Source organism: Cyanistes caeruleus, chromosome 4 (assembly GCF_971803275.1).
Source record: "Cyanistes caeruleus chromosome 4, bCyaCae1.hap1.1, whole genome shotgun sequence".
NCBI lineage: Eukaryota > Metazoa > Chordata > Aves > Passeriformes > Paridae > Cyanistes > Cyanistes caeruleus.
The window spans coordinates 47,105,600-47,118,220 of record NC_141704.1 but is presented as its reverse complement, the minus strand read 5'-3'; the positions used below and the strand labels follow the sequence as shown (position 1 = coordinate 47,118,220).

At 41.4% G+C, this 12,621-nt stretch overlaps 1 protein-coding gene across 4 annotated transcripts in view; it reads right to left on the bottom strand.

Annotated features, from left to right (window-relative positions):
- PTPRB (protein tyrosine phosphatase receptor type B) overlaps positions 1 to 12,621 on the bottom strand; it is a 66,325-nt gene that overhangs the window by 42,958 nt on the left and 10,746 nt on the right. For 3 of the 4 annotated variants that reach the window (XM_086884413.1, XM_086884412.1, XM_086884411.1), the window contains exons 4-5: positions 7,501 to 7,777; positions 312 to 590 (exon numbers count right to left, since the gene is read on the bottom strand). In XM_086884413.1, the coding sequence (XP_086740539.1) occupies positions 312 to 590; positions 7,501 to 7,777 (556 nt within the window). Of the gene's footprint in view, positions 1 to 311; positions 591 to 7,500; positions 7,778 to 7,935; positions 8,156 to 12,621 lie in introns of those variants that run through there. The other variant, XM_086884414.1, reaches the window with a different exon arrangement.

The window sequence follows — 12,621 nt, the reverse complement described above, 5'->3', positions numbered from 1 at the left end:
ATCTCCATATCAGCAATTTTGAATAGATTTACTCTTGGAATATGTTTGGTTTCTTCACAGTTACTGAAAACCGAACCCCAAATACACAATAAAAATGAGACTCCATTTCTAGCAAACAATTCTTTATGTCAGTCAGAGATTCAAATTTTATTTCTACTTATAATCAATAGATACTTATATATATATATATATATATATATATATATATAGCCATGTAGAAGAATTATACCCATTTGCTAATTTCAAAATGCAGAAATGCAGTATACTTTAAGTGGTTTTAAATAGATAAACTACAGCAAAAGAAGTCCTACCAGTGGATCCACTTATGTGAAGTTCTGGGGTAGTCTTATTTCCAGCAACAGCACTGAGGACAATGTTGTATTTATTCCCAGGAATAAGACTGGAAAATGTATTTTCTGTTTTTGAAATTCTTCCTGGTATGGAGACTTCTTGTATCTTTTTATTATCACGATCAAATAATACTAGCTTATACATGTCCACCTTTCCTGGAGAAGGATCCCATTGAACCTGCAAGCTTGTCAGTGTAATTTTTTCCTTATTAATTTCCAAACGAGATGGTGGCAACGGATCTGCAGTTAGGAAAGAAAACCCAGAAAACATAAGCCATTTCTTGCTTTGGGATTGTCTGAAATTTTACACAGCATCACAAAAAATCTTCCAAAATTCCCTCTTTATCATCATCATGATGCCAATACTTTTCAAAAAGATTTTTCTTTCTATTTATAAACACTGTGCGTTGAAGCCAGTCTACAAGACAATCTTGCAGAATTCAGAAATATTACTTTTATATATTTGTACACACTCACACAGACATACATGTAGCAAAACACTTCCATTGTGAATGTATATTGCAAGCTTGGAAATTTGCTGACAGTAAAACTGTAACAACTTTAATGAGAAACAGCAAATATGTAAACCCAGCAAATTATACTCAGTGCCTCAGTGTAATGTAGCTTTATAGACAGCAGCTTTAATTTCCTAGCACTCACCCTAAACACTTCAACAGTTATGGGCATGAGAATTTATACAATTTTAGGGGCAATGATATTTTGTTTTTAGTATTAGCTTCAATGACTTCAAACAGATTCTGATAGATTATGCTTCTGCTCTGTTGTAGTATTGTTCATATAAATTTTAAAAAAACCTAAACAGTACATTGGGTGCACCTTAAGGAACTAATATTGGGATTACTTCTCTGAAATTCTCAACATTAATTATGTTGTTTATTAGGAAGCTCTCCAGTAAAACCATATATGAAATAAGATACACTCTAAAGGGAAAGCAAACTGACCAAACCTAAAGAATCTGGTTGCTTTTATTCTCCAAGTGTATTTCATCACTCACAAGACTTCAAGTAAACCATACAAAATGTATTACATGTTGATGCACTAAGGTACTGATGTTTATGTCTTCCAATAAGGTTAAGCAAATGCTTATTAACAATCCAAAGCAGTAAAATCAAGCCTTCATAAGTTGGGATGTTAAAGTTTCCCAACAATTTAGGAATAAATTTGCCTACAACAAGAGTAGTAGGCAAAGCACTTCTGTGCTACTCTTTCTAGCATCAGACCAGGAGTGTAAGGTGCATCCAGGCTGTGGTCTCTGTTTGAACAGCACCTCAGACACAGAAGAACAAGATCATTTTCCCAATGCAGTCATTGCTGCTTGGTTCCCTGAATAAAGGAGATGGAAAAGTGTCAATCACATAACTAAAAAATCCAATGTAAAGGCTGAAAGGATGAAGTTGAATCTACCCCCCCCACCTACAAATCATTAAGTAGGAGGGCTTCAGGAGCCTTTAAGCTGCTTTTTCTTCAAATTCTGGGTGGTGCAGAAGGTTTAATCACTTCCTGCAAAGCTCTGAAGAGAACAGAGTAGTGCCAAGTTCTGGTGGTATACTTTGTCAATCAAATACATTACAAATGTCAAGGAAACATCTCCTTCCTTGGAAACATTCAAAAACTGACTGGACATGGTCCTGGGCAACCAGATCCGGGTGGTCGTGCTTGAGCAGGAGGCTTGGACCAGATGACCTCCAGAGGTCCCCTCCAACCTCAACCTTTCTGTGACTCTGAAGAGTACTGTGTTCCTCTGAACCCATGTCTCTGATTAAAGTCAAATTCTTCCTTGGGAACGCAGAGATGTTAGTGCTCTTCATAAAAAGAGATTAAAATTAAACAAATTGATTTACAAAATCATTTCATAAAATTAACTATCTTTTCTTGACTGATTTCTTAAAGGCCAAACTAAGTCTGCTTAAATCTGAAAAATAAAAAAGTAATATTAAAAATCAATTCAGAGACCAAGCACATCAAACTTCAGGCCAAATACTTAAAACTTCACCCAGCTACAGCAACTGAAACAGGAGGTTTTAATGAAAAGTGTCAGGAAATCTTAACAATAGGCTTGACTACCAGCTCCACCTATAATAAGTACCAAGCCACTAAAGACTATTATGTTGGCAAAAGTGAGCAGTGGGGGTATAATCTTGCTCCTTGAAGGCAATTGTTCTAATCTGAAAGGTCAGACTTTGGAAGTCAGAAATAAATTCCAGCACTATATATGGTCAGATGCACCGCCAGCTGAAAAAGTTTTAATTTGACTGACATAGAGAGAACAGTCATGATAACTGTCAAGAAGTTTAACCCACTTTCTGACTAAGTTAGGATAAGGTTGACTGTTCTTTAGTCCTGCAAAAGTAATCACCATTATCATCTGTATTATTTGCCAAATTTGACAAAAGAAGATATCTGCATTTTTAGAAGCACTTATACTGTCCTGGGTAATCTGTCTTCTAAGGTGCATGTGCAAAGAAGAAAGTTGCGTGCCTAGAAGGTGAAGTTCAGAAATTCAGACTTTATCTAATCTATCTGGTCCAGAAAACAAAACACTCAGTGCTTTGTACATCCGCTAGAACAAAGGAACAATGAGACTGGGAAGTGCCTGGGCTGAAAGAGCTCTGGATGGAAACAAACACTTAAAAAACCATTTACATTGTTATACAAGCCTCTGTTGGCAATGATACAACACTGATATATCACAGAAATAAGATATTTTCATCGAGATATTTTTATACCATTTGACACCATATGAATTAATGTTCCCTGGTCTACAAAGGCATCTTCCAGAAGACTTAATGGTCTTTGAATTATATTTCAACTCCATTTTCACTTTTGGGGAAGAGGATATGCTTTGTGTGCACAGCTGCTGCAGATCAAATTTATAGATATGGCTATGTCAAACTCCAGTGACATGATTCCCAGATACAGCCTGTAAGCACAGAAACACACCTGCCTTATGCAGGAGAAAAAAAACCCAACACAACTGGGAGATATGAGTCCAGGACCTAGTAACAGGGAATTCCTGCCAGTCTCAATCATCTTCCTACCGTATTATCCATTTTTTTCCTAGCTTTCCCTCTTCATAAAACAGTAACCTACTTCATAAGAGCTTTTATGAAGGTTAAGTAAAGAGGATTGATTTAATTGTCTTTACTAAGTACAAATATCCATTTCTTTGGGATGATACGCAACTTAGATAATCTTTAAAACATTGTTATTTAGTTTCTTTCTGTACTCTGTCTTTGAAATGGTGATCACAACCATTACATGATTACAGATGATAGGATTATACAGCCTATAGTTAGAGCCATGACACATGTTGTTGTTACAAATGGCTAATAAATCAAATTTGTCCCAAACAATTTGAAATTTACAGGAGTGAACACATGGTAAGGCTATGCTTCTTGCACTTACAGAATTACATATTACAATGAAAAAACACTATAACAGTCTGTGTCTTAGAAGATAGAATTTTATCTTCTTTTCATTCAAATATTTAATGGGATTTTCTAGCAAAAAATTATTTACCTGTTAGTTCTCTCAGTACAGGAGGCTTGGATTAGGCAGTAACATAATATAGCACTGCAGTATTTTTGTAGACAAGGATTTTGAAAATGGCATTTATAAGTCTATTTTAGAAGACATAGTTGAAAGTAGAGTAATTGCCAAATTGTTTTTCATGGCTCTCTAGACCAGTATCTCAAATCCGAATTTCAATTCAGAATTGAAATTTATAAATTTAACTGTAATTTAGGATCTATTCATATACTACTGTTTTTAACCAGACCTAGTCATTCATTGAAATAGTCATACTGGTGCAGAGAAATTTTGAAATTTGAGAACACTGTATCTTACTTGAAATCAGAAAAGACAATCCTACCATATTTTGCCATACATAAGTTCTTAAACACAGAAATAGTTTTACTGAGAAAGCAAAGAACGGAACTTGAAAGGACTGACAGGTGCATATCCCAGCTTTACAATGTCAGCAGCGTGCTGACTAGTTGTATGGCTTTATGTGCTGTCTCATGTATAAATATATATCTTAGAAGAACCCAAACAAATTGCAAATATTATGAAGAAAATGTACAGATTTGTGCCTACTAACACGTGTAATCTCAGTTTTGCAGTGGAAAATGGATCTGTAGCTCAGAGCTGATAAATGGTGTTATCAGCTTTTTCTCTTTCCTATTCTACCAAAATAGCACAAATGTCCCCACTGTGTGTGTTTCCATATCTATGGCTTACGATGTGCATATGTGACTGCATTTTCCAACATTTTGGATTACCTATTTTAGTTCTGCTCTACAGGATTAAATATTTGCTGTTTTAAATTGACAACAAAGAGGTCAAAACTTGAGTAAAGATAGTCACTTTAGGAGACAAATGTAGATTGTTGTACCACTATTTCACACATTATTAGACTTTAGATCTATGTATCCACAAGTGAACTAGAAGCTGCTTCTCTACGAAAAGATTCACAAGGGTTAATCTGGTGTTACTTAAGAGTTTATGGAATCTTGGCTAGATGCACAATTATGCTATCAGAATAGCAAACTTGCAAACAACATAGACCACGATTTTAATGTGACATTATATATACTCAAAAGGCCAATATGGTCCTCTCCAAACTTTTACATTACCACTGCAACTGTGGCATGTATTATTTATTGCTTTCACTGTGAGTCCCTCATCAGAAAAGATCACACTCAAAATTTAACCAAATGTTTTGGATTTTATGTGCTTAGCTACTCAAGTACTTTGCATAAGAAACTTGATGAAAATTAAATATAGAACTGGCACACAAAATTTTTTACAGAGTTAGATATTAGAAAAAAAGCTAGTTTCTGAACTAGGTATATAAACAAATCAGCAACTTTCTCGCACTTTCTCATGTGTATTTATTCAAGATGATACAGATGTTCCAACGTTGTTTTGCAAAAAGAAAACACACAAGATGGGATTCCTTTCACTTCAACCAACTACACTTCAGCTTCCTGGTCTAACCTAGCCTCCTTTGACAGCCAGTGGAGAAAGCACCTTCAATGGACAGCTTAGCCCATCTTCATTAGAGAAAGAGCTCAGGAAGGGAATGTCGCTGAGTACCAAGGTCAGACCTTGTCGTTTTAGATGGCCCATGATAGCTCAGTTCCACTAACATTGAAATTGGTGGAAATTTTGTTTACAATATGGCTAGAAAGACTGCTTATACTTTATATTCACAAGACAATTTCCAGGAATGCATGCCTATGGGCACTCAGGCTCAGTAGATAGTAAACTAAAACTATTGTCATCAAGTCACAAAGGAACAGGTGAAAAAGAGCTTCCATGAGATTGGATTAAAATGCTGCCCCTGGTGGAAACATAATAAGAGGAATAATCTTCCCTCATTCTGTATTGAAAAGCTTAGTATGGACAACACAACATGGGTTGTTCACATGTATAATCTAGAAAAATTCTTTAGAAAAGAAAAAAAAGACAAATTTTGGGGCTAATTGTGTATTTTTAACACTATCAAGAAATTCAACTCAAGGAAAGCAAGGAACCACAAAGCAATCTGAGTATCTCTCTGCAGGAAACATTCATGGCTCCTCTAGTCTTATTTCATGCTTTTGACTGATCTCTGCTATCCAAAATCCAAATGTAAACCTCACTTCAGCTGTGGTATACCAATTTTAAGTATTTCAACTTAGACTTTAATCAGACTTTTCACTTACATGTCAGCTACATAATATGACTCTAATGATCAGCTGACCTTCATTCCAATGACTTTCATCTTACAGCCTTGAAAAATCTATTTAGTGATTAAAAAAGTCCTAAATGGCACATACAAGTTTCTGTATTAATGGTTATGCATTAATCAAAATGTGCTCTAAAGTGCACATCTACTCTACTTCTATGTAAGTATTCAATAATAGAACTTTACTATACAGAAATGATGGTGATTTACACCTCTCTGATAACGGTTGATCTGGTCTTTCAATTTTCACATTGCAAGTCATCAATATCAATATTAAAAACAATCAACAATAATGCACAACAAATTTAACTCACTGTCTGCATATTACTCATTTTTACCGACTGACATGACTTGTGCTTAGTGCATAGCTATGACACCAGCAGACCAGTAAATGGATTTTTTAAAATTTGTGTTACCACAGCAAATTAATGGAGACTATTTAGTGCATTTGTACGGTAAATGCAGGAAAATGGCTCTGACAGAAAGTGACACCTCTGACCAGGTAATTGTGAAGTATTTGGCTGCTGTAATCTTCAATACTAATATTAAGTACCTCTCTAAAACCAACACATTAGGAGCAAAGAGAGGTATTTAATGATGGACCTCATTTAAGACATCTCTGCTTTTGGTCTTGAACTACTACCTTTAAAAGGTTGAATACTATATTTTATCATCTTCAAAAAAGCACAAATACAGAAAGAGGCCAGTTGTGTCACTGCAGCTGTTGTCATTCAATGTCCACTTCTTCACAGCTGAATTGTTCACACAAACGTGAATGCAGAAAGGGGGCTTTCCTTGGCAGCCCTCTGTCAGGCTGCTGGACCATTTCTACAGCCAGTCATGGATGTGTCACTGTAAGTGCTCTGCAAACAACAATGTCATAACACCTCTCTGGTGATATCCAGGGAAAACATATAAGAAGGAAGTTTCAGCCTTACTTTCTGACTTTTAGACTACGGTTAGAGAGAATAAAATATGGAAACGGACTGCAACGGTAAATTGTCCTTAAAGAAGGACAATTGTCCTTTTAGAAATGTCCTTTTAGAATTGTCCTTTACCTCAGTAAATAAATTGTCAATTGAGGAACTATGATGACAACATGTTTGCATGAGCACAAAGAATGTTATGGGCATCTACTACAAAAAAAAACATTTTTCTGACTTAATATCCTCACAGCACCTTCTTCTTTCAAGCCTGTTGGGTTAACTGTAAAGTTACTTCTGGCAGTGGGCTGAAGAGAGCTCAAGCGTAGGGCTGCTGTTTTCAGTAAACACTGTCCGCTTGCAGTAGCTGTAAATGCATCGCTCTCCTCCTCCTCTTGGAGCCGGCCGAAGCAAAGGGAGGAAAAGGAAAAGCCCGGCGCCCCTCCCCGCGCACCTGCCGTGCCCGCGCCCGTACCTGTCTGCAGGGAGATGTTCAGAGCCTCGCCGCCGGCGAGCGGCTCGATGCGCAGGTGGTACCAGGTCCCGGCCTCCAGGCCCCGCAGGGTGCAGCCGTAGGTGCCGTTGTCCGCGGGGACGGGCTGGCAGCCGGCCGCCTCCCCGTCCTCGGAGCGCCCGCTCAGGCTGAAGTTGCAGGCGCGGCCCGCGGCGCCCCAGCGCAGCCGGACGCTCTGCCCGGTGACGCTCCGCTCCGTCAGGTTGGCGCTGCATCCCGCCGCCTGCCCCGGCGCGGCCTGCGGAGAGCGGGGAGAGCTCTGAGAGACCCGCCAGTACCCCCGGGCTCAGCCCCCAGCCCTGCGCCGGTGCGGAGCGAACCTGCCCGTGTCCCCCAGGCTCTCCTGCGACCTGCGAGGGGCGACCCTGCGCCGCCCCTCTCCTCCCGGCCGCTCACCTTCGTCAGGGCCAGCGCCGTCCACAGGGCGAGTCCCGCTCCATAGCTCAGCATCGCCGACAGTTTTTAACCCCAAAAACCCTCGCGGGGAGGGGAAAAGGGGAAGGGACGGCGGGGTTGGGGTGGGGGCCTCCGAAAAAGCGAAGTGGCGGCGGCGGGCCCCGGGGGCCCCCGCTCCCCGCCGGGCTCCGAGCCCTGTGCCGGGCCGCCCGCCTGCTGCATGCGCTCGGGGCTGCCCCGGCCGCCGAGCCGCCTCCCTGACACCGCCGTGGGGTGGGGGGGCTGCCCGCCCGCGGCTGAGGAGGAGCGGAGGAGGCGGGGGAGGCGGCCGCCGCTTCCCACGCTGCCATTCTGACCCGGGCTGACTCTCCCGGAGCCCTTCCCGCCGACTTCCGCAATCAAGAGGCGATTTCCTCGCGTCTCGCTGCGGGGGGCGACGCTCGGAGACTCGGGACTTGCCGCCCACCGGGCAGGCGACTGGCCCCGGGGTGCCGCCCCGCTCTCCTGAAGGATCCCACCTCCCTCTCTTCCCCGCTGCTTCCTCCTCATGTCGGTTTTCCCCTGTGTCGTGTCTTCCCAAGCGTTCCCCCCGGCGCACGGCCCTTCAGCGGTGCCGCTGCTGGGGGGCGGCACTCTTGTCTCACGCTGGCTGCACCTCACTTGGCGCTGACTTGCCTTGGCTCCTGGTTGCATCGCCTCACAACGTCTTCTTGCCTCTGCCCCACCTCGCAACTGCCTTGTCTCATGCTGGTCTTGCCTCATTCCCACCTTGCCTCTTGCCTGCCTTACCTCACGGCCGCCTTGCCTCGTGTGGCTCCTTCTCCTCCTGCCTGCCCTCCTCTTGGCCACCTCGCCTCAGCTTGCTTCATTCCACGGCCATTCACCTCGCATACCTGCCCTCCTCACACCTGCCATCCTTCACAGCCGTCCCACCTGCTGGCTCACCCTCCTCTTGGCCTCAGCTATCAGTAACCCACCGCTGCAGCTCCTGAGTCTCAAACTGACGTTTTTAAGGGTTAACCATAGACCACCAAGGCCTCCATTCCCTCCCTGGCCATATGGCACCGCAACCAGTGGCCTTGCATCCAGGAGAGTCCAGCAGAGCCCAACACTGAGCTCCTGCCTGCAGCAGCAGAGTCTGTCTGTGAGTAGCCAAGTCATCTCCTTTTTCTGTTTCTACTTGTGTCCTCAAAACAATTCCTTCCCACGTCCCGTGAATAACTCCCAAGCTAAAATTACACACACCATGGAAAACAAGAAAAACTCCGTTTTCAGACTGCACCAATAAAGCTGTGTGCAACTCCGAGTTGGCTACTGCCGAAATGAAAACTTTCCATTTCTGTCATGCATACCCGTTTCCTTCTTGTTTAAATTTCAGCCTCTGAAAACTCACATACAAGTCTGCATGTGGGGAGACAGAGAAGAAGTGTAGACAGAAGCATTTTGCACCTTCAGATATTCAAATGCACAATAGCAGCCACGGAGTAAATTTGGGGGTGCACAAAAGAGAAGGAAATGGACATTTACTTTCTTCAACAGGAATGGCATTTTTCTGCATCTTTCTGTACTGCATCATGCATGTGGGATTTTAACTTTTAAAAGTATTACCTCAAGCAAATTCAATACCATCCCTGTATCACTTTCGCCCTCTTTGAGGGAGAAAGTGGTTCTACATTTACAAACATTAGTCTGCCTTTTAGGGGAACTGCTGTTCTAGGATTTTTCTGGGCACCAGCCTGTCAAAAAAGATACAACCTGATAAACCTTAGGTCTCCTTCTTCTGTTCTGAAATCAAAAGTCTGAGCACTCAAGGGTGTTACCTGCACCTACAGGAAACTTCATCTGTCCCAGCGGAGCTCTGTGCCTGGTCCTAGGGACATGGCACTGAAAATGCTATGCTGTAATTTGCAAAGCTGAAGATAATTAATAACTTTTTTGATCATTGCCTTAAGCAACAATATAGATCTGTGTTGGTTATTATGTCATTCTCAAGCCCATCACAGAAGATATCTCTTGGAAGAGATGTTTTACATACTTCAGACAGAAGGAGGAACCAAAGCCCGAAGAGCTAGCACAGGGGATAATCATACCATTTATGGGAAATACGAGGTGTGTTTCTTAGACCTAAGCTGGGACTAAAATGACATAGATGTCTTGTAGTTATTTAAGGTGAGAGTTTCACAGTGTGATTTCTTCTTTAGGTGATTGTGCTTTTTGGGCTAAACAGCATAAACCACACCAATACATTTCCAGCACTGGAGAAGTGCAAATCTGAAGGCTTATTGGGATGTTTGGATTACTTCAAAACCCTCTCTGAAAATTAAAACATTCAGGGTAACCTGCCTTTTCTTGAAAAGGAGCTCACATTATTCTAAGGAATTTTGAAAACATCCATGACCTGAACTTGCAGGGAAGATACAATTTGGAGTAAGTTGTTTAAGCAGATGTAGTAAGTAAGAAGAAAAAAAAAAAACCATAATCAATACTGTAAACATAAAATTCAGGAAAAAAAGTGGAACGTACCACAAGTAAAACTTAAAGACTTTTGGAAATAAATACCTGCTTGTCTCTTCTAGCTAGCATAAGATAATTTGTGGAGGAAAATTATATTAATGCTTCTCAGAAGTGCTCATAATTCAGAAGTTCCTACTTTGTTAGTCTTATTCTTGCTATCATAAAATCTTTACATTTTTGTATTAGTAGGAAAGTACTGGTTTATTACAGGTTTTTAGACTTCCTTCTGTATGTTATCCAGCAAAAGTTGCTACATGGGTAAGGTGTGACACAGATGCTTATGCCAGCACTGGAATAAAACATGAGGGGTCCATCATTCACTGGTGGCAATACATTTATACGGAATAGCCAACATAATACAAGTAATTACTTCCAGACTGGTACTGAATAAATGGGCTCTTGGTAAATCAGCAGTCACACAGCCTTTAATACTTACTGACCTGTGTGGCAAGCCAAGAAACTAATTAAACTGAAAAAAGAACTGGAAGTGAGTTTTGGGAGTTGCCGGACGTGTCTCTAATAGCAGGCTCCAAAGTCCCTTTCAGACACTTTCCCAAGGTTTCCTGACTCTTTTTTTTTTTAACACCAACCTCTCTCTCTCTCTAATCAAGAGGAAATGGGCTTTGCATAGCTTTTGTCATGGATTCAAAGTGCAAGCTGCAGTTTTACTTGAAATCCAAGGCAGCTCTAAACTAAACATTTTGTTCAATTGAAATGTTACTATTGTCGCCCCCAAAATGGGTATGTGCACAGCCAAATAACAACATGGCTTTACTTCTGCAAACACGAGGCCCCAGCCTCAGCAAATGCAGTTCATAGAAGGTATTGTCTTCCTTGCAACAATATTCTGCACTTAGTCTATGTGTTTTCAAAGTATTATGTTAAATACAGTTAATCCTTAAACGTCCCTGAAGTTTGACAGAAAATGTTTTTAACTCCATTCTAAAGACTGGGAAACAGAGATGCAGGCCAAAGATTTTAAGTTTGTGTATCTAAATTGGTATATCTAGATTTCAAATATCCAGAGCCAGCTGGAGGCTACAAGAGAAAGCTATTACCGATTCTTTTTCATAGATATGTTTAGGCACCTTATCATCAGAATTCTGGTTTGAAAGTTTTGACCTAAGCGGCTTGCAAATGATGTGATTCAGGAGGTGAAGTGGGGTAGAAACACAAGAGGCAGTAGTTTCTGTTAAAATGGTGCCATTTCTTTTGCTTTGGCAGGATTATGTAGTAGTAGTGCTGGAGGTAGTCTGGATAATACCTGATTTCCTAGGACATTTCCATTTGGAAGGAACAAGTATTCTGTGCAGGAGGTATGCAAATGAACAGAGGGCATGAGGAAATAAGCTCAGCCTGCATGCGCCGAGACAGAAAGATCATATTTAAAAAGAACTGCATCAATTTTGGAATGGGGTGCAGAGCATCCATTCTTGCCTCAGTCCCTTCCCCTCATCGGCATCAGAACAGTAGTGTTGGAGTCCATAAACCATCAAGTTTATGGACCCTGCCAGTCTGTCCACAGCCTTCCCAAACATAAAACACATTTTCTTAGTCTTATCCACTTCAACATACAGTAGTAACTGAAACATGTTTGCCTGCCCCAATATATTGAGTGTAGTGTGGTCTCCTGGAAGATAAGCCACAGGGAATTTAAGGATTTTCAGTTCTAAACCACTATGTGATAATAGTGATACAGTGACCAATAATGTTCTGCATGTTTTAATTCTAACTGCCCGTATACATTTTGCCAGCGGTGATTCCAGATTTGCTGTCGGATTACTGAACTGAGTCTTGCAGAAAAGGAAGACTGGAAATTGATTTGCAGCAAATGGCCTGCCATGTGCTCCTTCTACAGCTGGGGCTGGCAGCCCCATTCACTGCCCATTCTCTGCCTGGGCAGTTTGTGGTTGGACAGAGCAGAGACTTACAAGCGTCGGTGTGTTTCCACTCTGCCTATCAGCCTGTAGATAAGCTGACCATGGCCAAGGCCAGGATTCCTTTTGAGGCCAGTTAAAGCATTTGGATTTCTCTTGCTTTGATCTGTAAATAATGTATGTAATTATCTGTAAATAAGGTCATTGTGTACTGTAATTCTCGGCATGTAATTAGAGCTAGACCTTCACATAATGCAATAAGCAGTACCAGAGCCTGAGTCACTGAGAGCAGATA